Below are 26,518 nucleotides of genomic sequence, written 5' to 3' on the forward strand. Positions count from 1 at the left end.
GCCAAAACTCAGCTTTGTGTCTGTTTTTTTTCTAGTCTTCCAAGTTGTTTAAAGTTATGTTTTTATGAAAGCTTTTAAAAAGTAAGCTTAATCATGCTTGTCCCATGTGAAATTCTATAGTTCCTTATTCTTGGAGTACTGATAGCCTCCAATCCATCATTCTAAGCATTTTAATTTATTGACTATGAGGAAGTTATTTAAAAGAAGTTCGTAACAGATGTTCTGGTCTCTTCAAATTAGTGGGAAATTTACAGCAAATTGCAGTCCAAATCCTATGGCAGGTAAGTACTTATTTCTCTTCATCAGAGTAACATCAAGTCATTTTTTTTTCCTGACAGGGACACTGCCTCTTTAGGTACTGTGTATCCCCCTATAACATTACCTAGGCATGTGGCTGATTTATACATCACCTTCTTCAGCCCACCAAGCAACTGAACAGCATGCTTAGAAATTCTTTTCTTCAAATTGCCTGTTGTTCAATTATCTATTGGTTTTGGGGCAGCTCAGTGCAATTATAATGTTACTCAAAAGTAATGCCCCCTGGTTTTAAGTGATCTGTCCACCCCATCAGACTGTGGACTGTGGGAAAAAATATTGACAGTTCACTTCCCTTAATTGCTCTCTATCGTTCTTGGTATATCATCATTATTCAACATCCAGTTCTGCTTAAAAATGCAGGAGAACAGAGAAGCTTCAATCTGACTCAAAGGTATGATGTTTTTTTGATTTTCAGAACTAAAATAGAGCAATGCGGCTCCATTTAAAAGTGTAAGGTCACCTAAGATGGATTTGGATTGGTTCTTCTCCTTCTCCCCTCTCTGGTATTGTCATTTTGTGAAGTTGTGGTCTCATTTTTCAGTTTTTTTTCCCCTCTCCGCTCCTTTGGCTTCTTATTCTGGGCTTATTTTATCATAAGTCACAAATAGCTTACAAAGTATTGAGAAGCAAAGCAACACTGATGCTTTCTAAGAGCTTTAATGTTTTTAATGGAGCAATATTCTCTGCAGGTTTAGCTGCTTGCTTGCTTCCCAATGACCATAGTTTAAGATTGCAATTTGAGCCTTTCTTAATTGTTTCAGTATGAGTTTCTGTTTCAATAGGTTATGTTTCAAATATCAACCTCTTTGAGTAGGCAAAGGCATAGAGCGCTTTCCCTGAACCAAGCAGAATAACTTGCTTAATTTTTGCTGCAGCAGTTTGCATAGTGAACTACAAAGACTTTGTAATCTAATTATCAATGATCATCTACAGTGACTTTAATCATAGTAGTTATTCTGTAGCAAATGCCTACGGATGATACTTGTTCTTCCATCCTTCAGAATATTTGGATGAAAACTCAATGTTCTGTGATGGTGATAATCAGTATTTCTCTGCTATGCAGCAGCTTCCTTCATGTTCAGCAGCTCTATTCTCTCTTTAAACTGGCAAAAAATAAAGAAAACATTACATTTTTTTTCTTTCTTTACCTTAACATTGTGAACTTAGTTTGTGTCTGCACGGGAGGTAGACGGAACAGCCATGACTGTCTCATATACCTTGAAAGTGGCCAATGCTCGCTTTGGGGGCTTCTCCAAGCTGCTCTTCCGCTGGAAAGGGAGCATCTACAAGCTGCTGTACAAAGAGTTTCTGGGCTTCATTGTGCTGTATGCAGGACTGAGTGCCATTTACCGGTAGGTTGGCAATTATAAATGGTTTGTCAGGTGTTAAAACCTACAAGTTTGCAAAACAGATTATTGTATCTCTGCAAGCATCCTTCTGCAAATGGACCCTATCCTAAGCAGAAATCCGTGTGAACTGTAATTCCCTTTAACTTCATGAGAAATGCAGAATGTAATGTCTCCCCACAGGTTTTGTGAAATAACTTTCTGACCCTGAAAGCTATGAAGCAGTTTGAAAACAGGAGAAGAGAAGATGCAATGGGGAAATTTCCAGTAGCCTGAGTGAGGATAATTTATGATACAGAACTATAGCCCCACTTTTCCTCCAAACCTGTCATACACCCATAATTGTATTTGGTTGTTTAGAGCAATGTTTCTCAATCTCAACAAATTTAAGATACCAGGACTTCACCTCCTGGAATTAAAACCGCAGGCTCAGAAAACGTTATAAGATCAGTATGATGTTACACTATAATAACAATCCAGTTTCCTATTCATCATTTCATTCCAATAAATGGCAAGAGCCCAATTTGGTTCTGTTTCCTGATGCTCATGAAAACAAGTGAAAGAGAATTCATTTTCCTTTCCTTTTGGGAAACCTCACATTATAAGACTTATTCCTAAAATCTCCACATCAGGCTCTTTGTCCCCATGGCAGAACTACAGTACACATTCCCATGATTGGTGAGGTACGATGAAAGGGGGCTTTTACAGGAAGACAAAAACTGCATCCATCTTTACACAATCAAGCCATGGCATCTGTCTAAAAGGTATATTCAAAAGAGCAAAATGGAGCATCTAACACAGATAAGCACTCAGTTGAGGAAAGATTTTTTTCCACCACTGTCTTGCCTTAATGCTACACAGAAAGCTGTGTGACAGACATTTGTGGACAGAGGGGTTGGGGAACTGACAAGTGAGAATCTGACAACACACACTGGACTCTCCAATGATATAGAAAATTGCTCTAGTTTATTCACCCCAGGTTCTTAAGCATTCATGGTCAGGGATTGTCACCACAAACAGACTCTTTCGAGGCTCAGCTGAAAGAACACAAATTGATTTCTCAAAATGAAATATCAAACCAAGGAAAAACCACGGGTGTGGAGTCCTTGATCTCTCTGAGCTTGATTGTTTGCTTGCATATGTTTTATTAATCTCCTAGGTAACAATCATCAGTTTGGTGTGTGTGTGTGTGTGTGTGTGTGTGTGTGTGTGTGTGTGTGTGTGTAGTTTGCTCTTGTTTATATAGTAGAGTAGCTTGCCCTACTTGAATACTTGAATTCTCCATGGTCTCCTTGATAGTTTTTTGATTAAGGCATTGCTTTCTGTTTGATCATTTGTCTGGTGTTATTCCCTGCTTACCTGGATGTTAGCTGCTGTAGGAGAGATGTTCTAGTCTAAATGGCTGTGGCAGAAGCAATTTGAGGCTTATTCTCCTCATTTTACATGAACAGTTGGTAAACGTTGGTGATAGTAGAACTATTTCCCAGAGATACCTATATTGTATGTTTAATTTAACTAGCAACTGAAGGGACTTCATCATGAACACCATAATATGCAAATACAAATGTAAAGAATATGTTAAATAAAATTCTAGTTGTGTCCACGGAACACCATTTTCCATTGAATGGTTAGCTGTTGTACACTCTCTTAATATTTTACTATAGTTTATTTGCAATGAATTATGACTTCTAGTTCAAGTCCTACTCACATAAAAATAGAATTCTTTATTCTTTATTTTGGCCAAGTGTGATTGGACACACAAGGAATTTGTCTTCAGATAGATAAACAGATAGATCTTTCATTATTGCTTTGGGAAAGTGAAAACTAATATTGTTTATTAGCCACTGCTGGGCAAAACATGAAAAGGCTTCAAGCAGCCTGTTTTAATACATCTTGAATATCTTGTCTGTTTGGATCTCGAGTATGTGCCATGCTAAGATTGGCAACCTGTAGCAGTGGAGTGATGGGAATATCAATGCTCAGTTTAAACACTGTTCAACGAACAAATTATACATCTAACCCAACTTACCAAAACTGATGTATTCTTATATCCCAACAATAGAATATATGTATAATAATATGGTCTGTGGAATAAAATGAACCAGGCAATCATATGATGCTAAGTCAGTTTACAGTTTACGAGGTACAGTGGAACTACGTCTCCACAGATTATCACCCAAGAAGACTGAGAAAGAAATTGCTCTAGCAAGGATAGGCAAAAGAACATCAACTCTTGTTAGTTTATTTAGTATGATACAGTCCAATCTTGGTATTCTTTTATTTTTTTCCTCTTTTTCCACAGGTACCTTCTCAATGAAGATCAGAAACGCCTCTTTGAAAAGGTGGCTAAATATTGCAATCGCTCCACTGACCTCATCCCTCTGTCTTTTGTCCTAGGTAGGATTTATTTGCATATCCTTGAGGCACACTTCGCTGTGGTTTCTGCTTATCTGCTTTTATTGATCAGCTGAAATGGCAGAGATGTGATGAAAGTAACTGGGTAGAACCCTATATGTATATGATTTCTTATTGGTCAATGGGAGAGGGCATGCTTTGCTTTTAAAAGAGGTCACAGTCAATTCTGTCTTTAGCTAAGTACTAGGTCTAGTAACAAGACGGGCACAGAAGCCCTGGGGCCATATCTGAGAGAGAGTTCTGAACTAGGCAGAGAAATAGTCCAGCGTCCAATAGACCTGCAAAGTACTTTACATTTTCCTACCTATATACCAGTATGTTCTTAGGTGAAAATGTGGGGCTTAAAAGTCTGTTAATTTTGGTAATAGTAATAATTTGTTGAATTTATATGACTGGGCAGTTTATTTATCTTAGGTATGATTATTAGCCTGACATCTGAGACTTTATCCTGGATTTAATCTAAATGAGAATTAGAATTTAATCATCACAGTAGAGCCATTTTAGTGTAATGGTTAAGGCATCAAGCTAGAAACTGGGAGAGCATCAGTTCTAGCCCCACCTTAGGCCCACAACCAACCTCTCTGTCTCTATCTCTGTCTCTGTCTCTGTCTGTCTCTGTCTCTCAATCAATCAACCTTTATTGTCAGAGTACATGTGTACAATGAGATTAGCTGCGCCTCCCTTCGTGCACCCCCCCAACACAACTCACAGTGAAGACAGAAGTTTCTAACCCAGTCCCAATCTTATTGCACTGACTCTGTGTCTCTGTCTTTGGGATTACAAAATCCAGAATTCCTTTGCAATTTGTAAATCATTAGTTTGGAGAAATCTTGATTAGAGTACTACATCTTTGAAATTTCCCCACATACTATTCAATTCAGTCTTTTCATAATCAGGAAAATGCCCAAAATTCCTTGTTTCATTTTCATGTTCTCCTTCAAGAGCTAAATGTATAACTCTGAATTCCTTGCTTCCCAATTGTTTCTTTCTGGCCCTCTAAGTGACATTCCTCTTCCATAGATGGGAAGAAATTCTGCAGTTCTGGATAGTTGCCTACTTTCTGATGTAACCCTCAAGCATTTTCTTTCCTCTGAACCTAAGAAGGAATACCTTCAGCCAGAATAATCCCTTTCATTGTCTTCCCCTCCCCTCATCTGCTCCTCTCCGTCCATCCCCAACAAAACATTTCCTTTGTAAACTCTGGAGTCATAATCCACTGATATGTGTCCTTTTTAAACTCCAGGGCTGGGATAAGGGGTGATTAAACAGGAGGAGATGGGGAAGTAGAACGTAGCCCTGAGGTAAATGTCAAGGCCTGGGTGGGGAAAAAGGGAAGAGAAGGAGGAGAAATCATGTAACTAAAATGAAAAGGGAAGTGACAATCTAGTATAAGATAATTAATGCCGACATCACACAGAATGAACATTTCCAATGTTTGAGGGCAAACTGATAGTAAGCTCTAGTTTTCAATAAAGAACGCTCCTTTGCAAGTTTTGCTCTAAAAAGGACACGGAGGGTAACTTTTCAGAAATTAGCTGATATAGTCAGAAAAATCAAGGTAGTAACTATGATTATGAGATTGAAGTTCCTGTCTGAGACGCATCTTCAAAATAGAACTTCAGTCACACTATAGTGGTCACCTTCTTGAGGGAACCTTGAATAATAGTTTATTATTGCTGAAAAGAATGAGGTTGTATGAACAATAATACTCCCTGCAGGACTATTTTTCTTTTTTTAAAGGTTTGAAGAATCTATGTCATGCTCCAGTATACAGGAAATACATCAAGTGTCTCTGTTTATTTTGGTTGTGATTGTTACTGTCCTGACGCAATACGACTGGCTGGATTTCTTATATATTTCTTTTTGAAACAGGAAAACATTTACTCTAGAAAAGTGAGGTTTTGATGTCTATGGCTTTTCACACAGTTAAAGTTTCAGGCCCTTCTAAGCACCAAGAGCCATGGTGGCGCAGTGGTTAGAATGCTGTACCGCAGGTTAATTCACAGCTCACTCCAGGAGTCTGATTCTGAATGGCTCAAGGTTGACTCAGCCTTCCATCCGATAAAAGGTCAATAAAAGGAGGAACCAGGTTGTTGGGAGAAATATGCTGACTATGTAAATTGCTTAAAGAGGGCTGTAAAGCACTGTGAAGCACTATATAAGTCTAAGTGTTATTGCCAGTGGTATTACTATATCTAAACTGGGAAACAGAACCATTCTTTAAGTGCAGCGATTCTGAAGATCTTTGTCGATTGGTCTCTGACTTTTCATTGTATTGGATCTACCTTTATCAGGGCTACAAACACCCAGATGATGCCAACAGCAGCAAATGTACAGAGAAACTCGTTGAGACCATGTATTGATGACATGAGTTTGCAGCCCAGATCTGGCCTAAATTGCATGCTTGTATTGTATATTTAATTTATCAATTAAATATACATACATACATACATACATACATACATATATACATACATATTTGTTTTCTTAAGTTTTCGTGGGTACTTACATGTATGGTATTCAGCTTTGTCGGTTTTTCCACGTCATTGTAGTTGTGCTTTTAAAGTTGTAGCAACGTTTCGGCAGAATCTCATCTGCCATCATCAGGCTTCTGTATTGTGGCAGATGAGATTCTGCCGAAACATTGCTACAACTTTAAAAGCACAGCTACAATGACGTGGGAAAATACCCGAGCAAAGCTGAATACCACACACACACACACACACACACACACACACATACAAACACACACACACACACACAGATATTTTGCTACCACACATTAATCAACAATCTAACAGTGCTGTACATCTCCAGCTTTACTTTTGTAACTGATTTATTAATGAGCCTTCATTCTCTTTTTGGCATCATTTAAAACCACAAGAGCAAGAAATGTCTAAAAAGCTAAGTTGTCTCAAATCAGATATAAAGCAATAGTTTAAAACAACAGTGGTTTAAATAGTCTTTGGATTTGAAATATGTGAAACTCAAACAACAGCCACTCCCTAAAATTGATTACTGTCCAGTGGTGGGATTCAAATTTTTTACTACTGGTGCTGTGGGGGTGGCTTGGTGGGCGTGGCAGGGGAAGGATACTGTAAAACCTCCAGTCAGAGGGAGTATTTGCCGGTTCTCCAAACTACTCAAAATTTCCACTACCGGTTCTCCAGAACTGGTCAGAACCTGCTGAATACCACCCCTCATCTTTGTACAAGGAACAGGCCCCAGCCCTTATTCTTTTAGGACCATCGAACTTCTCTTGGCAGGTTTTTACGTCACGCTGATTGTGAACCGTTGGTGGGCCCAATACACCAGCATTCCCCTGCCAGATCAGTTGATGTGCGTCATTTCCAGCAATGTTCATGGGAGAGATGACAAGGGTCGTATTTTGCGGCGCACACTCATTCGTTATGCCAACCTGTCTTCTGTCCTGATCCTGCGTTCAGTCAGCACCAGAGTGCTTAAGAGATTCCCTACTATGGACCACATTGTGGAAGCTGGTGAGCCTGACTGGGAAGGAAAGTTATAAGGCCGAGGGAGTGAAAGTGGATGCAGAGAAGCTTCTCACTTTGGGCTATTGCCCGGGTGTGGGGTGGGGGGAGAGGAGAAAATAGAAAACCACTCCTTGCATTGACTCATCTACTCAATGGCAGTCTTCTTCATTATGGTGCTCTCAAGAACAGTAGGACTATAAGTGGTATTTAGAGGGCACAAAGTCAGGGACAACTTTTTTTTTAATGCTTAATCTTTTTTTTATTGCATTTCTATAAAACTATCTGGATGTAAAGTTTTCTTCAGGGACATCACTAAAACTGCTTTTGCTAATAGCTAATTCAGGAACTCAGAATAATCCCTGCTTAGGCTGCCTAGAATGCATCATGTTCTAAGCCAATTTCCCCAATTTGTTGGCCTACAATTTTAGTGCTCAAAGTTCCCCAGGCAGGTTGGGAAAAAAACACTGTATTTTAATCTTTCAAGCGAGTGGTTTTTGAGAAATTGGAGTGACAGAGCAAGAAACTGAGAAGGGGCCTATGCATTTTTTCAGTTTAAACTTCCTCAGTCCATAGTATCTTCCCTGCCAAATGTCTGTTCTACTTTAAAAAAAAAAATTATAATCCCACCTTTGTTATGTTTATAAATTCAAGGCAGTGAGCACACCTAATATTCCTCCGTCCTAAAACACGACAAATATTACTGTAGTAATGTGACTAAGTCCGTAGTTTGAACCTGCTTCCAAGCCAATTTCTCCAACTTTCCCATACACCTTCCCCCCCCCCCCCACACCTTACAGGTTTTATGACACAGGATGAACGTAAGAAATACGAGAGTCTCCATTCAGACTTCAACAAGTACTGGATCCCCTGTGTGTGGTTCACCAATCTAGCTGCTCAGGCACGACGAGAAGGGAGAGTCCGCGATGATGTGGCACTCAGATTGCTCATGGATGTAAGTTCAAGGAACAATGGAGGAGGGTATAAGTACCCAAGTTTAAACTATTCCAGTTCTTGTTTTGCATCATATGTCAGGGTTATTTTTGGCATTCTTGGAATATTCTTGCCTTCTTGAGGCTCAATATTTCGGAAAAAAACTATTAATCTATATAAAGAATATTGTAATTTATATAAAAGTGACTTGTTTGTTCCCTCCTACATTTATGTTTTTAGCTTCACACATCCCATCTATGCTGCAACACCCCAATCCCATGAATTGGCTGAACAGGCTTATCTATCTTCTTATCTATAAGCCTAACAGAAAGTTACACTTCAATTTAAAGGAAGCCTCAAATTGCACTTAGTTAAAAGCTGGATACTGCCTTACAGGAGCAAACTGTTTAAAAAAGCTGCAAATTCTGAAGCTTCTGGTTTTTTTCCACGCAGGAGCTGAACCTCTACCGTGCTAAATGCAGCATGCTTTTTCACTTTGACTGGATCAGTATCCCCCTAGTGTACACACAGGTCAGTGCAACAGAAAACATATAAACATAGCTTGTGTCTGCTGCTACAGCTACCGAAGGAAACTGAAAAAAAATAAAAGATCTAGAGCCACAGTGAAGTATCTGAAATATTTCACTGTTTATAAATGGGTGATGAATGTGTGTGAAATAAAGGTTCTAAGAAACTCATTTAAGTGGGGAAATGGATTGTTAAAAAAATTGCTGAGCCCAGTGATGATGTCTAATACCAGACACGAATGCCATCTTCTCCACAGGTGGTCACTATAGCAGTCTACTCTTTCTTTGCATTTTGTGTGGTTGGTCGTCAGTTCCTGGATCCAGCTCATGGTGGAGAACTAGACATGTATGTTCCCTTGCCCACACTCCTACAGTTCTTCTTTTATGCTGGGTGGCTGAAGGTGAGAATGTTGGCTTCTAGCAAATAGCTTGATGTTTTTTTCATAATACAGTAATAATTTAATAAAAATAAATAGCTCAAAGCATTCCTGCCATATGACCTGTCCTACAGTCAATTTGGTATAGTAAAATTCTTAAATAGATTGTGCAAACTTTCACTTTTGAGCTTCTGGTTAGTTTCATACCAGTTTGTTCCACAAATGATGTCACTATACTTAAAATATAGTGACAGCCAGGGATGGGATGCTACTGGTTTGGACCAGTTCTATAGAACCGGTAGCTCCAAAGAGCAGCCGACACCGAACCAGTTTGCTGCAACGATCATTTGGTCGTCTGTTTGGCCCACCCAACCACCCGGGCTCTGGGCTGTCCTTTATTCTCTACATTTTCCTCCTCAGCTGCTTTGTGCAGCACAGCTGAGTGCCGCTTGTCAGCTGGAACAGGGGAATGCTTGCCGGACCCAGAAATTTGTAGGTAGTGTGCACGCACGTGAAGCAAACCGGTTGTTATGCCGGTAGGATCCCACCCCTGGTGACACCTTTTGTGGAATAACCTTGTATGAAACCAACCAGAAGTTCAAAATACTGTCAAGATATTGAATGAAGCCTATCTTGCATCTTTCCCCAGTGAACGTTTGCTGAATCTATCAACTATCCTTTCCTCTTCAGGCAACAAGATGTGGCTGGTGAAGCTCAGCTTTTTAATGTTTTTTAAGTTGCATCACAATCTATACAATGTTCATTTATTTCTCTTTAACAGAATGCCTTTGGACGGTTAAGGTAGTGTCATGTTCTCGCCACATAACCAACCTTTATGTATAGCTACAGAGTACGATTTACAAACATGGTGTTTATTTTAAGCAGATTCAAAGCTATCTTCAAAATATTGAATAAATGTTCCCTCCCATACAGGTGGCTGAACAAATAATTAATCCCTTTGGAGAGGATGATGATGATTTTGAAACTAATAAACTGATAGACAGAAACCTTCAGGTGAGTCTTATATGAATGCTTAAAATAGGAAATACACTACTTAAGACGAGGCACAAAATATACCTGGTCTAGAAACTGGTGCACCAGGATGTTAACTATTGCTAGCGATTTAAAATATCCTAATGGCAGCCACAAGAGCATGACATTAATCTGGGAAATCCCAACCTTTCTCAACCTGATGCTGTCATACATATTTAATTTCAGACCATATGGGAAAATTGCACTGAAAGCCTATCACAAGAGGAACTTCCAACAGTCCCAACATCTGCTTTTCATTTTTTTCTAATTCTGTGAAAGCAGACATTAAAAGGGACAATTATGCAAACCAAAGATTTGAATCTAACTTTAAAGCACTGTAATCAACAGACATGTAGGGCTCCACCAGCTACTCCTCAAAAACAGAACAGTTCTTTGTTTTGGCTAGGTATCGTTGCTTTCAGTGGATGACATGTACCAGAACTTGCCTCCAACCATGAAGGACAAATATTGGAATGAATCTACAGCTCAACCACCCTACACAACAGCCACAATGGCAGAGACCTTGAAACCTTCCTTCATGGGCTCCACATTTGATATGCGGTAAGTTCAATTGCCAAATACATTTGTCAGACAGCTATCTATTGAGGCTAGCAAATATGACAACTGCCTGGTAGAACCAGAATAACTCTGGTTTTGTGAACTTCCTTGTCCAAATCAATAAGATAAGTTGATAGACATAATCTATCCTGTAACATATTAATATTCATGCTGTCATAAAAAGTATGGAGCATGTCTCTATGCAAGATAATTTATTCCTTCCCATTCACATCCTGGAAAGTTTCTAATTTTCTAAAGAACTGCACATTGGCAGTTTGGGGGGCAAATAAATTGAAATAAATTCTAAGGAAATTGAAGAGGAATAAACAGCATGATTGACATTCATGAAAGCATCAACAAGCACCAATAATAGGGCAATTTATTGATAGTAGTTGGAAACCAAATGGATGCAAACATGCTCCTCTTAGAATATTCAAATGGAATCTGGTAACTTTTTCCAACTAATAGATGTTATTAAAAGACATAAGCTTCCTTGACCTGCAGCTTGCTTTAACCGCTTTCTGCATCAGACTGAATTTTAACCAGGCTAGCATAGCTCTCCTACAATCCCATATATCCACCATCTTCCTTCCAGGATATCATTGAATTCTCGCTTTCATAAGCTATAACCACAATGTCCATGAAGTATGGGATGGGAATTATAACCCAAGAGCAGCTTGTGTATCACTCATGGGAGATGGTTTGCTTAGGGATCAGGAACTTGTTTAAAGTCATGTATGAAGGGGAAAAAGTCCATAATACTATTTGATTCAGGCTGCTTATTTAAGGTAGTCATTATACAATAAAATCAAATACAGGTAGTTGACTTACAACTGTTCATTTAATGACCAAGGCTACAATGGCACTGAAAAAAATGACTTATGATCGTTTTTCACACTAATAACCTTTGTATCATCCCTATGATCAGGTAATCAAAATTCAATGTGGTTGGCAACTGACTCATACTTATGACTGTTACGGTGTTTCAAGGTCACGTGATCACCTTTTGCAACGCTTTGGCAAGCAAAATGAAGGGGGAAGCCCGATTCACTCTACAAACATGTTACTAATTTATCAACTATGTTGATTCACTTAATAGTGGCAACAAAGGTTGTAAAATGGGGCAACACCTGTTCCTGCAAATAAAAACAAATTCTACATTAAAGCAAATTTTACATTTACTCAAAGGGCACTAAGAACACACCAAATGTGAAATTTGACACCTCCCGCAGGTGGCAATGCATATAGCACAGGTATTCTGCTATACTCAACAAGATTCACTCCAAGAAGCAATTATGACTGGAATACTCTATTGGAGTATGCCACAACATAGGTGTTCTACTATACACCTGTCCTTCCTTAGTTCTCAAAGCACCTCCTTTAGTACACTAAAGGAATTACTAGCTGGGGTCCATAAATTTCTATCAGTATACTTAATTCAATTAATTTGTACTTAGACCAGTAAAACATGGTCGATTTATTGCTTCGCATGTTATATATACCAAGCCACTATCCCCTGCAACTGGTCAGTTGGAACGGAATCATGAATTATCCCAATTTTTCATTTCACTCAGTTGTGCCTGTACTGTCTTTCCTCCTTTGTGTAGGATGAGTGATGACCCGGAGCAGAATCAGCAGGTCGATGCCTCACCCAGCATGAACCGCATACAGACACCCTTGCTTAACCGCTTTTATGCTGCTGCTGCCTCTCCAGCAATTAGCCTCAAAAATTTTGGGAAGGGCAACCGGATTTCCCACCCTCAGTTGCTGCGTTTGAGATCTGAGGGTATCTTTCCTTCTGCCAGCCCCAACTTCAATCGCAGAGACGATCCAGAGGCTGTTGGCCGTATCGATGAGGAAGAGACAGAGGATGAGGAAACTGGAATGAGTGAAACCAGTACTCCTCACAATGCAGAAATAGAGAGAAAAGATATACCCATTATTACTGTGGTAGGATCCCTAGATGACAGCATCAGCAGCATTGAGCAGCCATCCAGCTAAGATTAATAAATAACCCAAGATTTCTGGCTGCACTTGTTTGATCAGCTATGGCAGGGGTGTCAAACTCAAGGCCCACGGGCTGGATCCAGCCTGTGGGGTTGCCCTGGAAAGTGAAGGACTGGCCTGCAGTGCCTCTGCCAGAGAAAACGGCAGAGGCACCACAGTTTTCACTGGCAGAGCGCATGGGCCACTACAGATGTCCCTGACACAAGTGATGTTGAGCTGGCCACTCCTTTATGGTAAACACACTGCCAATTCATTTGGTCATAGACTGCTTTTCACTCAAAATTAACCTGAGAACTTGAGTTCTTTGTGCCTTCTGCATTTAAGCCTTCTGGGTTCTTTGTGCCAGATGTATTTACAGAGATGTATTTACTTTCAATAACCTAACCAATTTTGTTTACCTTATGATTAATAAATCTTCTAAATATATATGTTCTGAAACTTTTTATTATATAGGTATCTGAATAATAATAAAATCCAGATAAGCCAATATTCAAGTAGGAAGATATTTTGTTAATATTTCTTCTTTCATTGGAATCCATGCGATTTCAAAATTCAACAGCATAATCTTGTTTATTCAGACATAAATCACTCTTAAGTGAAACTGATTCCTCAATAACACTTTTAAGATTGTGACTTGAGAAAAATGAGGGCACTGAAAAATAGTAATCTGCACACTAAATATAAAAGTTCTCTCAATGAAGGAAGCAACATTTAGTTATTTAGTATATTTCAGTTGCAATTTAGCTTACACATTTGTCCGGCTTTCTATCAACATATACTTCAGAAATTGTAGTTATATAATTTCACATAAGGTACAAGCATTTCTGAAAATCTAACTCATCGTGCTGCCATTTTCAACTGGAGAATGGCAGCAACAACAGGTTCTCTCCCAAATAAAAATGCAACAAGTTTAGAAAACTAAGTAGCTTTTGAAAAGATCAGTGAGAAAAATCTCAATTATACAGCTTTTCTTGGGGCTGCAGTTAAGTCATAGCTTGGCCTACAAGGAAACATTGTCGTCAGACTGAAGCAAGCCCAGACTTTCTTCCCAACACGAGCTCTACAGGCCACAATATTAGTAAATTCCATTCCAGCACTTACCACTGATATACTACTTTGTCCCAATGCCCATAAATAACCACATTAATCATTTATAACAAGACTCTGAGATATTTATTAAGCCTGTTAGATACAATAAATGTATTCATTTGCCTTTCCTGGCCTTGATTTTCCTCAGATAGAATTCTAGTTCCTTGCCTTCCAGAATGTAGCCATCTGCTCGGCCACATTGTCCAGGTCTGGAGGCAATGCAAGCTGAAAATACAAAATTAAAGGAAAATGTGTCAATTAAGACTAACGAACACACTTCTTTAAATGCAAAACTTTTCTTACTTTAACTCCATATTAACACAACTATGCTCATCTTCTCACAAAGTGTGGGCCTTTAAAAATTTAACGGCCTTCCCAGTTGCCTTCAGAACTTGAAATGTCACCACTCGCATTCAGCAGCAGAACTGGACAAAGTTTTCATCACAAGGTCAACTTCAAATCCCTGGTCAATTATGCAGAATAACATGGTAATCACCTAACACTTGAACTTCTGGTTCTAACTTGTATAAAGTAGCAAGAACTAGGAAAAGGCTCTAACAATTGTCAAGCTAAATATTATACCAAGAGTTGAAACAAGTACATCCTGCCCTAGAATAAAGCTGTGACGTTTGTCAACCCTGAGTATAGACTGCCATCATCTCATAAGTTATCAAAATAGTACATCTGCTTAAATCTTCTGCTGTGTCTAGCAAGCTCAGTTTTCTGGGTTTTTTTACATCTTACCAAGTAGCTTTCCTTGTTGGAATTGCTCCTCCAGGAGGCTACTGATCTTGGCATTCTTTTTCCGCTCGTCATACTTCTTTTGGATTTTCTTTGAACGTTTTTTATTTAAAATTTCTTCCTCCTCAGGGGTCTGAAGCAAAAGCAGAAGGTTGTTATTTCCCATAATTTCACAAATATCTGAAACATTCAGTACATTTTGGGGTTGTAAAACATTGTGCAAATTGGTGTAAACTGTTCTGCACATAAAAACTTGTCCCATGCCTAGACCAAAACATGCTGTGTGTGTATGTGGGAGGGAAAAGAAGCCACTGGGAAGACTAAAGTGGGAGAGGCCATCTTATCTGGTTGGACATACTGCAAAGTCAGATTAGCTTTGGTCACTGCCAATTTCCACAGCTTCAACAGCAGTTTATTCAACCAGCCTATCACTCCCATTTTCCAAACATCATTCCCCGCCCCACTCTACTTCCCCATATCCACCAATGTCCACTTCCTTGTAGTCAGAAAGAATTGGAAATACAAAAGCGCCAATTAAAAGTGCAGTGTGTAAACAAACTGATAGTGGCAGTCAAGGGAAGGCACTAGGAATTTACAAACAATAAATGTACACACACAGGCCAACTTAGAAGAGCTATAGATGTGAGGTGCGCAGGTCTTATCCTGCTCATCCTGTTAAACTTCTCCAGATTTTGTTTTAGCAAATACCCAGGACAATAAAAATGCTTTGGGTTTTGCCAAATTTCAGCCTATCCAAGGTGGTTTGGTAGAATTACTGAAGCAAACGATTTGAGTATTGTGCATTCTTCTAATACAATCTTACACAGCATGACCGGTGTGCTGAACTCTTTGCTACTTTAAAACAATTTCCAAATAAATTGAGATTTGAGCACTGATGGGATAACAGTCTATAAGCATTTTTCAACTTGGAGCCCACAAACAGTAATTTATAGAATCCTTTTATTCAAAACATTTGCCTGCATACTTCAGCACTAAGATGCTCTAAATTGGAAAGGGACCCTACACAGCTTGGTCTCATGTCTCCTTCAGATAAGTAGATATGCCATCATTCTCTTTCAGCAGCAGAACTGGTTAATAGTATCATCATCAGAAGACAAATGTATTTTTAAACCTCTGCATACTATGTTACCTACCAGCTTGGCACCCTTTTTGCGCCCAAGGGGCAAGGCATAGTGGGCTTCATACCAGTGTCGGTATGGTGTGCTGTCAATGAGGACAATGCAGTTTTTGACCAGGGTCTTTGTGCGCACCAACTCATTATTGGATGCATTGTAGACTACATCAATTATTCTGGTTTTGCGGGTACAGCCTGTAAAAAAAGGAATTTATCTTTCAAGAATTAAAAAAAAAAAATCTGAATGCTATAAGAATCTTGTGAGTACATAAAAATAGGCCTTCACACACTGCAGGATCTGTATACATTCTATTTTATAAATGTAGCCAATTTTGACTATTTCCAAAATCAACCCATTTGAAAGAATAAAGAAGAGAATTTAAAGAAGAGAATGTACAAACTATAAAGTATGTGACTCCGCAAACTAGGATGACTGGAAAATATGAATGTATTTGCAAAGAGCACGCTAACCCTGCGACACAAGCGTGCCTCCTTTACACATACGTGCAGCATCGCTTATGATGCTAAAAGGGTCGAGCTTGTATCACAATAGTGATTCCCTGTGAATATTTCTGCAAAATATCATAATTAGTCCTCTGATTAGAAAATACAAAAATAGACTTGTTTATCTTGTTACTTTCAGCAGCTCCAATAAAGTCCTCATAACATAGCTCAATAACGAATATGAAATAAAGTAAATACAGAAACTACATTGGTGTATTAACCTCACCGACCAAACGAACACCAGGATTATGAATTGACCAATTAGGTACATCTGAATAGGAACAAAGCTACTCTTAAGCAAACCTGCAACCCCTCCCTCCCCCAAATACTAGTGGGGTAGCAAACTAAACATGCAAGCAAAGGTTCAAATGTATTGCATGGCTATTTTTTATACTTATACCATCTACAACATTCTTGCCTCTTCATCACTGAATAACAGCTTTTAAATCCATGCTGAGCTCTTGTTTAAAGTTAGCTAATATTTTTCATTTTTTCTATCTCAACCCCTGAGTTTTTACCAGACTTGAACAATACCTTTCAAGTTTATGTAAAGGATCCGTCTCCCCTTTAACATCCCTATAGCAACAATGCACACATACTCAGGGTAACTATGACACTCTTATCACTGAGAGCTTGGAATTCACCAAAGCTCTCTTAAGGTCAAAGTTATCATCACAGTTTTCTTATTTGTGCTTCTAGATCACTAACACCACCACCACCCCTTAAAAAAAAATACTCTGCAGAACATCTACTTACATTCAGATCCCCAAGAGAAGTTTCCAACATCCAAACGCAGAGCACGGTATTTTTTATTGCCACCACGAACTCTGACTGTGTGAATTCTTCTGGGGCCAATCTACAACAAAGTACCACGGGTTTGTTCAAACACAGCAATTCATGGAACTAAAATCTTGCCTCAAATGCCCATCCTACATGGCAACATGGTCAGTGTAACTATGACGATCCTAGCATTGGTGACTGTGATGAAGACCAGAACAGTCTACACGCTCACCTAAGGTGTACTTCTCATCACTCCAGTTGCCTCCACATCAGAGGAACAGTATCTCCAAACTAAAGCACTATGCAATTATCTCAACGTGACCAAAGTTAACTCTGGGTTGGAGTTTACTTCAAATCTTTTAAGGATTGCAATAATTTCAAATTAATTAGTGATATGGTGCCCCAGTAAGCATTCCACTACACATATGCAACACTTGGGTATATCTAAAGTAGCTCATATCTATTTCATACATCAACATCATTGCTAACTACATATAAAAATGGTACTGCAATTAAATTTAGAGGCACGCTAATAACAGCTTTTAAAAACATGTGTGCCTAACCCATACTATTGTTATATCAGAAAGTTTTGTTACAGGTAAGATATATCATGTAAAAAAAATCTCATTTATCCCTTACCTGAACATTATTTTGCAATTAGCTATCTGCTATGAATACAGTATTCTGGGTTAGTCAAGAACAAAGGACACTTGAATTAAAAGTTCCCATTTCTTCCTTCTGCCTACAAAGAGGTTTTCCCAGTTGGCCTACAGCAATCCCCATTATTCAGGAAACATGCACCCCTTAAAATACTTTACTCCTACCAATAGTAGTCTGAACTCTTCCCACACATTTCCCCTCTAAGCAATTCAGCGCACATACTTTTGTGTTGGCAGGAGGTCGCCCCAACTCATACTTTCGTTTCTTGTGGTAGGGCTTCCGCTTTCCACCGGTCTTGCGACGCTTGTGCCAATTATCCCTGGAGATTCCTGCGTAAAAGAGAAAAAAATCAAGCGGGATAGGAATGCATTAAGTGTGGTCATTGAAGTTGTCCCTCTACTACGGCTTGCAGGCGTCCTTCTGCCCAGTGTTACTCAGTTCTCCAAGGTAAGTCTCCGCATGGCACACTCGGCCTTAATGCAGCAGTGGAAAAAGTTTCATCATTGCAACGGCGGGCAAAGGGAGAAAACAAAAAGAAAAAAGGCGAGAAAACACTTTCGCTCCATGAAGGTCCTTTAAGAGGTGGCTATCCTGCGGCAACGCGCAGCAAAGGCCGAAGAGGCGTCCGGATCCCAAACAGGCCGAATCGCAATCGCTACACAAGACTAACCAGAATCTCACGCGCATTTCAACGGGCTAAACATCCTTCTCCCCGTTACCCGACCGGGAGCTCCGCGGGGATGTCTAGCGGGGCGGATGCGGGCGGATGAAACCACGACGTCCCTCTCCCTCTAACAACTCACCCATCCTGCTCCGAGGCGCCGATTGCAAAAAGAAGGACGCAAAGCATTTCGGGACGGTTTGTCCCACGGGAAATCTCGCGGCAAAAGACGCTCGTCTCAGCCGACGCGCAGCATCGCGTCATCAAAGTGGGACATGGAAACAGGTGGAAGGAGAGGTGGTTGGTGGACGTTCGTTAGCGTCCCGGCCTGGACGGTTTCTTTATGGTTTGCGTCAAAAGAAGCTAGTGAGGTGTACATGGCTCAACACAGGGACTGCCAGTTCTTTATGATTGTTAAAGTTGTTGCTTGGCAGGGATGTGGTGGTTTTTTTTTTTTTTTGAGAGGAAGGTCCTGCGGTTGCTGCTTGGAGCGGGAGGTTTTCCGTAACTATCTGATAATCTGTTTTTCTACGCTAGGGGTCTTCAAACTTGACAGCTTTAAAACTTGGGGACTTCAACTCCCAGAATTCCTCAGCAAGCAAAGCTGGCTGAGGAATTCTGGGAGTTGAAGTCCATAAATCTTAAAGTTGTCAAGGTTGGAGACCCCCGATATAGATGGTTAGGTAAACTAATAACAGTGTAAGAGCTACTACACTTGGACTGTTCCAAGTTTTTGGGCGATCGCCAATGGCGATAAATGGACTCAACTGTCGGCTATCAAAGGTACTTTTTCAGGAGGCAAATGGACGTTCTTGTTTTTTTCTTTGAAGACATTTCGCTTCTCATGCAAAAAGCTGCTTCAGCTCTGAACTGGATAGTGGAATGGAAGGATTTATATTCCTTGCAGACAGCTGGTCATTTGCATCCTTTTCAGAGGGTCGTTGAAGCACTTGGAAGGTTTATCTGTGTACTCAGAGTGACCTGAGTAGTGCTTCTGGCTTCAGTGGTCTGCAATTTTTTTCTCTGGAAATCCACTCCTACTTCCAACACCATTCCAAGGGTGTTCATCCCAAATTGTATAGCTAAAAGTCTGTAGATTTGTCATCCAGGTCATGGTCCCAAAGGTGCTTTGGGACAACCATGACCTGGATGACTGAGAATCTCTACAGATTCTCCGCTACCACAGGATTTTTATATCTGAGCTCGTCATTCGAAGCTCTAGCATCATGTCTTGAGAGTGAAATTTTATGTTTTCTTCTGCCATTTCACATTAGTGGAAGATCTATCTTGCCTCTCAAATTGCCTCTTAATCTAAAATGGCCATTTATAAACATTAATAAACAAGCCATTACTAGGGCATGTCATAGCGAGTACAAATGGTCGGTTTGCCTTTGTCCAATAGTGAAAAAGCTTAGGACTAGACCTGGGTAGAATTTTAGGTAGGAGACACCAGGTTATTGCAAAGCTGGGTCAATTTTTCTTGCAGAATATATTTGAACAGCCATTCTTTAAAACCTGTTCATCATTTGCCACGATTAAATCCATGGAAATTTAGCTTAGATCTCATGACTGGAGCCTGTCATAATACTGCATACAGAATGCATTTTGCTCTAGTTGAGCTGATATATATGCGGTATGATGCATGCTTTGTCTAGTCTGCCAATATTCCTGTGAAATGTATACATTTTACTGATTTTCTTCAACCATTTACTTAACTAGGAACATAATTGTTTAAATACAGATACAATTTATCACATGCTAAACCAATCATAAGCATTGCTTTTTACCATGTCCAGGATATAGAGGATTTTATTAATTACAATCCCCTGGTAATTTTCATCTCAGTATTCCCAAACGAAGAGCCACTTTATGGTGTATAGTGAAGTGTATAGTATTTCACCCACATTTAAGTACTTTTAATGTTTGAAAAAGGAAACTGTTGTGTTATTGTTTGTGAAATGTGTCAGATCATTTTTGTTTACAGTTGCTATAGAAAACCTTTTAAAATGTTTCTGGTCATTTAAAATATTCCTAGTCACGGATTCTTTTTCTCTCACATCAACATGTACTTTCAAATATTCAAAACAGGATTATTCTCTGCTTCAGTATCTTTTGTTTGGTGCTGTTCTTGATTCAAGCACTGCATCCATAGACAAGGGCATTTTGATATTCTGCTGAAACAAATTCCTCACAAAGATTCTAAAGTTATATTCTACATGTTTTATGTCACGGTAGTTTGTGCATTCCACTTGTTAAACTTTTTTCAACTTCAGGAATGTTTGGAGTGATATGACTAATTAGCAGCTTTTTATTTTGTAGTGCTTACTATGCAATCCTTGTGACATAGTCCATGGACACTTGAAAGAATACATGAATATAAATGCTTTTATTATGATCTCAGGATACAGAATTGTTTATTAATGCAGCACTGTCAACATTAAAAAAATTAGTCCAAAGACAATTACAGAAGAATGTATTCTTTCCAAACCCTGTGTCCCACTATAATTTTAACATGCAATTTGAAAGACTTGCATCACACAGATGCTTTTTGCCGAGCTAGCAAGGAGAGTGCTGCATGAAGTTGAGGTATATTGGTTTCTATTATGTACAGTAGTCAGGCTTTGTAGGTTGTTTGTCTTCCTTTAATTCTAATGAGTGCTAGCTTCGCAAATAATTTTTTGGGTGTCCTAAAACAATCAGTGAGCTCTAGTAAGTGTCTTGTTCCTTGACCATTAAGAATTTAATGGTTTGGATGCCAGCCATTGTATAACATGCTGTACTATATGGATATATGCCAGTACAGTTGGGGAGTTTTGGCAGACTAAAGTATGGATCTGCTCATAAAGATCTCTTCTGTGGGAATTTAATTATAGTCAACCTTGAATGATCTTCAAAACTAAGTTTTGTATTTGGGTAGTATTTGGATATAAAATTACCAGGAAATTCCAGGACTATAGCCTAGATTAAAAAGTTGAAAAAAAACATTCTGGAAGAAGACAAAAGCAATGGCTTCTATATTATTTCAAAAGAATTATACAAACTTGCCCTGAAAGTCATAGAAATCAAATTTCACTTGATGGAAAATCAATTTTTGAAATGTTCAAATACTAAAACTTAAAATATTAAGTTAGCAAATCTTGACAAAAGCAACACATGCACTATACTTCCATACTCTTTGTGTACTGTATCAGAAATTAATCACTGCCAAATTTATCAATTTTGTTATATACTTAATGTGAATATTTTCATTATCAATGAGAAATTCATATTTTATAGATATCCTTTTTTGATATAAACTTATCCTACTTATAGGGCTGGAGTGATTCAGAAACAAGATAAATCAGATCTCTGCTTTTGAAAAATTGCTGCTATCTTAAGACGGAAATATAAGAAAGTCTTATTTAAGAAATCTAAACTAGTAACTTGAGAAATGACAGACTCAGAATTGGCAAACTGATGCAAAATATTTATTCCAAGTTAGTTATCTTTTGATGCAGTAGTTTTCCCCTCATACAGACTCAATGTGATAGTCACTTTTTTAAATCTGTAAATAATGTTATCAAAATAATCTTAATCTTTGAAATCCCACAAAAATTTTATATTTTAACAATCCACCCTGAATATCAAGGTTGCAAGAACACAAACAATTCCTATATCCAAATATTTTACAGCTGTACCCCCCCCAAAAGAAAAACCAAACACGCCTGGTTAAGTGATGAAGCTCCCCGAGCCGCCAAAAAATAAAAAAAGTTCCATGTTATTAGCATTAATTTAACACAATTAGAACTTCCGTAGCCATTTTGTCATTGACAATGATTGTTTTAGCACATTATTGCCGCACAACATTTTGCAATGTGGACGGCAGTATGAGAAGCTTGTGGTTGCCCAACTTAAGTCTTTTGCATCCTGCTCCTGATGAGACTGAACCCATGCCTTGCTCCAGAAGGCGGAATGGATTGTTCTCTAATGAAGCACAGAAGGGCAAAATCAAAAAGTAGTAAGCCAATAGCTTTCTTCTTTGGGATATAATTCTTTCCCTTGTGCATGAAGTTTTCAACAATAAAAAACTGAACAGGCTTGAGATAGAATAAACTCTGCTTCATTCGAACCCCAAACATTTATGTGCTGAACTACAAACTGAGTTTGCTGGGTTGTTTTTATATAATGGATTTTTGGTGCCCAACTTCAGGCATCATCGTCAGAAGTTTCACTGCTACTTGTTTCTGTGTCTGACTCTTCAAACTCTGTCTTAAAAGTGCTTCTCCAGTGGGAGAATAGTTGACTGCTGCCTTGGCCTCGAAGAAATTCACTCTTCCGAAAACCATTTCTTCTTAGCTAGAGAGAAAGGAAAGAAAATTTTCATACTTGTTTCTCCTTTTCAGTCAAAATGAACTCAAAATTTATTAATTGCTGTCAGATGCACCAAAGCAAAATTATTTAATTTTGATCTCTTAGTTAATTGTAATCAATGTTCTCAGAGTTTTCGACACCGTAAGTTACAAAATAAAATAATGCTAAAAGGTAGGCAGTTGACCATACCTGCTCTGACTTTATTTGGAACTCTTTGAGCTCATCCTCTGTGAGGGGAAGGCAATTCTCATCATTCTCAGGATATTCCTGCCATCCCATTGCTTTCAGTAATCTAGCATGGAAAAGATAAAAGAATAGAAAAGGGACAGGATTAAATATGTCATTATGGAGGAAAAGATATTTTAATCCTTCTTAAGCACAAGAAAATTCACAGCTCTGTAGGAGAGAAATACTTTAATAAAGCAAGTTAGGCTAAGAGTTAAATGAAGTAGTTAAAGTAAAAGTGAGAATTGTGATAGAAAGTACCAAGGCAAGGTTCTCAAACTGTATGCTGGTAACTCCTTTGCGGTTATGAACAATTGGATATAAGGGGGTGGTGTCACTTTTTTTTATTGATCAGCCTTGTACAAACAGTGGGAGCACTGTCAAAACTTATTTGGGGCTTTGCTCCTCATTTTGTCTATGCAAGCTCAAATCGATAACTGCAGAACCACAGAGTCTGAAGATCCAGTGATTTAAATATTAAAATGTATTTATGGCTGGTCAATGAAATAATTTGTTCTATTTATGGTTGAGGTGGTGTCACAGAAATTAATGAAGTATTTTGGGAAGAGAAGAACCACAAAATTTGAGAAATCCTACATTAAAGTGATAAAGTTTTTTAAAATCCTGTTTGTATCTTAACTACAATAAAACTACTGTTCTCAAATAACTTAGATTACATACTTGAATTGTTACATGCCATATTATACACCTGTTTAGAGGAGTGAAGGAATAGGAAGGAGTGAAGGAATACGAAGACAGTTTTTAAATAAAGTATTGTTTTGGTTCTTAGTAAACATAAAAAATGATCTACTTTCTCCCCATTCTACTTTGTTAAAATGGATTGTGTAGAGGCAGATGGTAAATGTCATCCTTCTGCTGTGTCTGATGAAGCAGCTCCTTAGCCAGATTGAATTGTGCCTCAATTCAAACTTCATGCAGGTTTCAGAACTGAGAAACATCTGATTGGGAGATTAAAGACTGTTGCCACGCAATCATTCTTGCTTTATCACTAAGGAGGGGGATGCCTTTCCCTCCCCTGTGAAACATTTCAATAAGAAATGGTAAAAAGGCAATGCTTCCATCAGAGTGCATCAATCACAAGGTATCACGTGGATAGCAGAAGGGAAGAATGTTCATTACAAGAAGTCAAAACCTTTTGTATTGTACTGGATGACATGGAGTAAATGGGGCTATGTCAAGAAACCACAAGTTCTTCTCCTAGAGCTAGTTAAACCTCTGTTGATTTCTATACATTTCTGGTGGGTTAATATTTTCCAGACCAACTGCCTCTTTTCTCACCTGTGTTCTGCTTCTAAAGAGTGAGAAAGATTCTCTCCCTCTTCCAAAGGCAAAGAAAGCCCATTCTGGTGGCAGTTCTCCTCCCAGTTTTCCTTTGGTTCTGCTGTACTGCCACCATTCACCTAGAGAGGAACAAAATAAAAAAAAAAGATCAAAATCATACTCATGTAATTCTTTTAGCATTCATCAATGATATTTTAGAAAGTTATCTAAATTACATCCTCAAGTAGTATAGGCTTTATGATGAAGCTAATAACCCCCTCAAACTAACACTTAGAAACAACTGATTACCAAAAATGTTAATATCTGTTTAATTTAGAATATAATTGTATTAAGATTTTTGATTATAATAAAATCTAATACAAACTAAATTTAAACTATAGGAGTAAAAAGTGCAAGAAAAAAGAGAAACATAATATAATAAAAAGAAGCTCACAAGACACTTACAGCATCCCACAGTAATGAGCACCATTTGCAACTTCACTGCCAGCTTCTGGCAAGCAAAGTCAATGGGGAAGTCAGTGGGAGGTCACACATTGTGATCACATGATGTTGCACTTAGCCATGTGGCATTTCCTTAAATGACAGCAGTTCTGTTGCAACTGCTGCCTTAAATTGGTTGTAGTACACAATGTTTTACAATCACATCACTCAGCAATGGAATTATTTATTAGTCCCAATTACCATAATTAAATGAGGACAGTCTGAATGAGTTTATAACACAGGATCAAGAATAAAAAAATAGTAACAAACTCCACCATCACTATAATAACAGTGCAGTGTTCCCATGCATTAGTTCAACAGATGTTGCAAAAAATGCATGAAACCTTTAAAAAAATCAATATTTAGATCATTTTCTTCAAAAAGTATTATTCGTTCTGAAAGGTGAAAAGAAATTCCAATTATAAAAATTATAACAATTAAGTGTCTATGCTATATACTTTATTTCTAAGGTTAAGTATAATTTATTTTAATCTGTCCTCCAAAATATAAATTATACAACAATCACACAAACATGAGGACAAAAACATCACTCCTAATATCTTCAAAACTATCATTAATATTTGCTACACGTTTTTGTTTTCCATATTTTATACAAGACATCAGAAATCAGAATCATGATGCATATGCTACCCCTGTGATGGCACGCATGTCAGAGGTGGCACAAAGAGACCTCTCTGGGCATGCAAGCCATCGCCCCAGCTCAGCTCCGCTGCGCATGCATGTGAGCATCTCCCACTGGCCAGCTGGTCTTCGGGTCTCTGCCATGCATGCGCAGGGCACATACAGGGGAACTTGCATGTGCGGGGCAGGGCTCATGCACAAGTCACATGCGCATGCACAGGGTGCGCACATACGCGCTTTGGGCACTTGATGCCAAAAAGATTAGCCATTACTGTGCTAGCTGTTGCGGAAAGTAGCAAGTTTACTAAATAAGCATGTAAGAAATACCAGAAAATTATTTAAAAACAACTCTTGACATTATTTAAAAAAAAAGACATGGAACCCTCACATCCTCCAGTTTGCTGTTCTCATGGCGCTCTGGCAATTCTCCGTTCCTGTCATCCTTCAGAGCTTTTAAGAACTCGCTCTTCTTATCTGTGGTGCGGCGCATCAGCTTTGTCAAGCGAGAGGAGTTTATTTCAATAGGAGGGGTGGTACTGGAGGGACTCTGGGAATAGAGTAATAGCACTGTTAAATCTATTGTGATTCACTGATTTGATAGAGAGCGTTGAAATTGGTTAGTCCCTACTGATTCATATCATGTTTATATCCACTATACATGCTTACCTCTTTGGAAGAGGTGAGGACAGAGCCACTGGTTAACACAGCTGGTTTGGTTACAGACACAGGACTGGTAAAAGCTGAATCACGGCTGGAGGTTAGTGAGCTTGGTTTATGTTCACTTCTGTTAGCTTTCCATTGATTTGGCTATAATGAAGAAATGTACAGTAACAATAGCAATATATTTGCCCAAAACCAACACTGACTTAGTAAAAATATTGTCTTCTGAACATCTGCACGTATTTAAAATGCCTCTTTTGGGATTTGCCGTACATTTATCTGACA

General features: G+C 38.6%; 3 protein-coding genes and 3 non-coding genes across 7 annotated transcripts in view; 1 reads left to right on the forward strand and 5 right to left on the reverse strand.

Annotated features, from left to right (window-relative positions):
• Positions 1-1,503: 1,503 nt before the first annotated feature.
• BEST4 (bestrophin 4) lies at positions 1,504-13,423 on the forward strand. Its single transcript, XM_087929837.1, has 9 exons — positions 1,504-1,670; positions 3,967-4,061; positions 7,346-7,579; positions 8,371-8,525; positions 8,957-9,034; positions 9,288-9,431; positions 10,341-10,421; positions 10,846-11,000; positions 12,605-13,423. The coding sequence occupies exons 1-9, from the start codon at positions 1,519-1,521 to the stop codon at positions 12,996-12,998; spliced, it is 1,488 nt and encodes a 495-aa protein (XP_087785963.1). The 5' UTR covers positions 1,504-1,518; the 3' UTR covers positions 12,999-13,423.
• Positions 13,424-14,154: 731 nt separating this feature from the next.
• On the reverse strand, positions 14,155-18,751 carry RPS8 (ribosomal protein S8). The gene is made up of 6 exons (XM_026707207.2): positions 18,717-18,751; positions 18,136-18,242; positions 17,230-17,329; positions 15,989-16,164; positions 14,838-14,967; positions 14,155-14,318 (listed from the first exon to the last, which is right to left on the reverse strand). Exons 1-6 carry the CDS (start codon positions 18,718-18,720, stop codon positions 14,209-14,211), a joined length of 627 nt encoding a protein of 208 aa, XP_026562992.1. The 5' UTR covers positions 18,721-18,751; the 3' UTR covers positions 14,155-14,208.
• Positions 14,476-14,542, reverse strand: LOC113440744 (small nucleolar RNA SNORD38). The gene has a single exon (XR_003374756.1). It is a non-coding gene; the product is annotated as a small nucleolar RNA SNORD38 (small nucleolar RNA).
• Positions 17,413-17,513, reverse strand: LOC113440745 (small nucleolar RNA SNORD46). The gene has a single exon (XR_003374757.1). It is a non-coding gene; the product is annotated as a small nucleolar RNA SNORD46 (small nucleolar RNA).
• On the reverse strand, positions 18,343-18,423 carry LOC113440743 (small nucleolar RNA SNORD55/SNORD39). The gene has a single exon (XR_003374755.1). It is a non-coding gene; the product is annotated as a small nucleolar RNA SNORD55/SNORD39 (small nucleolar RNA).
• Positions 18,752-22,019: 3,268 nt separating the features above from the next.
• Positions 22,020-26,518, reverse strand: part of GPBP1L1 (GC-rich promoter binding protein 1 like 1) — a 29,806-nt gene continuing 25,307 nt past the window's right edge. For both annotated transcript variants that reach the window (XM_026707138.2, XM_087929835.1), the window contains exons 8-12: positions 26,240-26,380; positions 25,962-26,120; positions 24,449-24,570; positions 23,114-23,216; positions 22,020-22,909 (exon numbers count right to left, since the gene is read on the reverse strand). In XM_026707138.2, coding sequence (XP_026562923.2) covers positions 22,760-22,909; positions 23,114-23,216; positions 24,449-24,570; positions 25,962-26,120; positions 26,240-26,380 — 675 coding nt within the window. In that variant the 3' untranslated portion in view covers positions 22,020-22,759. The remainder of the gene's footprint in view (positions 22,910-23,113; positions 23,217-24,448; positions 24,571-25,961; positions 26,121-26,239; positions 26,381-26,518) is intronic.

The sequence above is a fragment of the Pseudonaja textilis genome, chromosome 3, assembly GCF_049901715.1.
Source record: "Pseudonaja textilis isolate UNSWEBS1 chromosome 3, rPseTex1.2, whole genome shotgun sequence".
Lineage (NCBI taxonomy): Eukaryota > Metazoa > Chordata > Lepidosauria > Squamata > Elapidae > Pseudonaja > Pseudonaja textilis.

Excerpts from the sequence above, each read along its gene's own strand:
- BEST4 (XM_087929837.1), top strand. The coding sequence starts at position 1,519 with ATGACTGTCTCATATACCTTGAAAGTGGCCAATGCTCGCTTTGGGGGC. Across the intron at positions 7,580-8,370 it reads GGACCACATTGTGGAAGCTG|GTTTTATGACACAGGATGAA; the intron begins GTGAGCCTGACT and ends CACACCTTACAG. Across the intron at positions 9,035-9,287 it reads TCCCCCTAGTGTACACACAG|GTGGTCACTATAGCAGTCTA; the intron begins GTCAGTGCAACA and ends TCTTCTCCACAG.
- RPS8 (XM_026707207.2), bottom strand. Across the intron at positions 17,330-18,135 it reads GACCTCCTGCCAACACAAAA|ATTGGCCCCAGAAGAATTCA; the intron begins GTATGTGCGCTG and ends ACTTTGTTGTAG. Across the intron at positions 16,165-17,229 it reads CTTCTCTTGGGGATCTGAAT|GCTGTACCCGCAAAACCAGA; the intron begins GTAAGTAGATGT and ends CTTTTTTTACAG.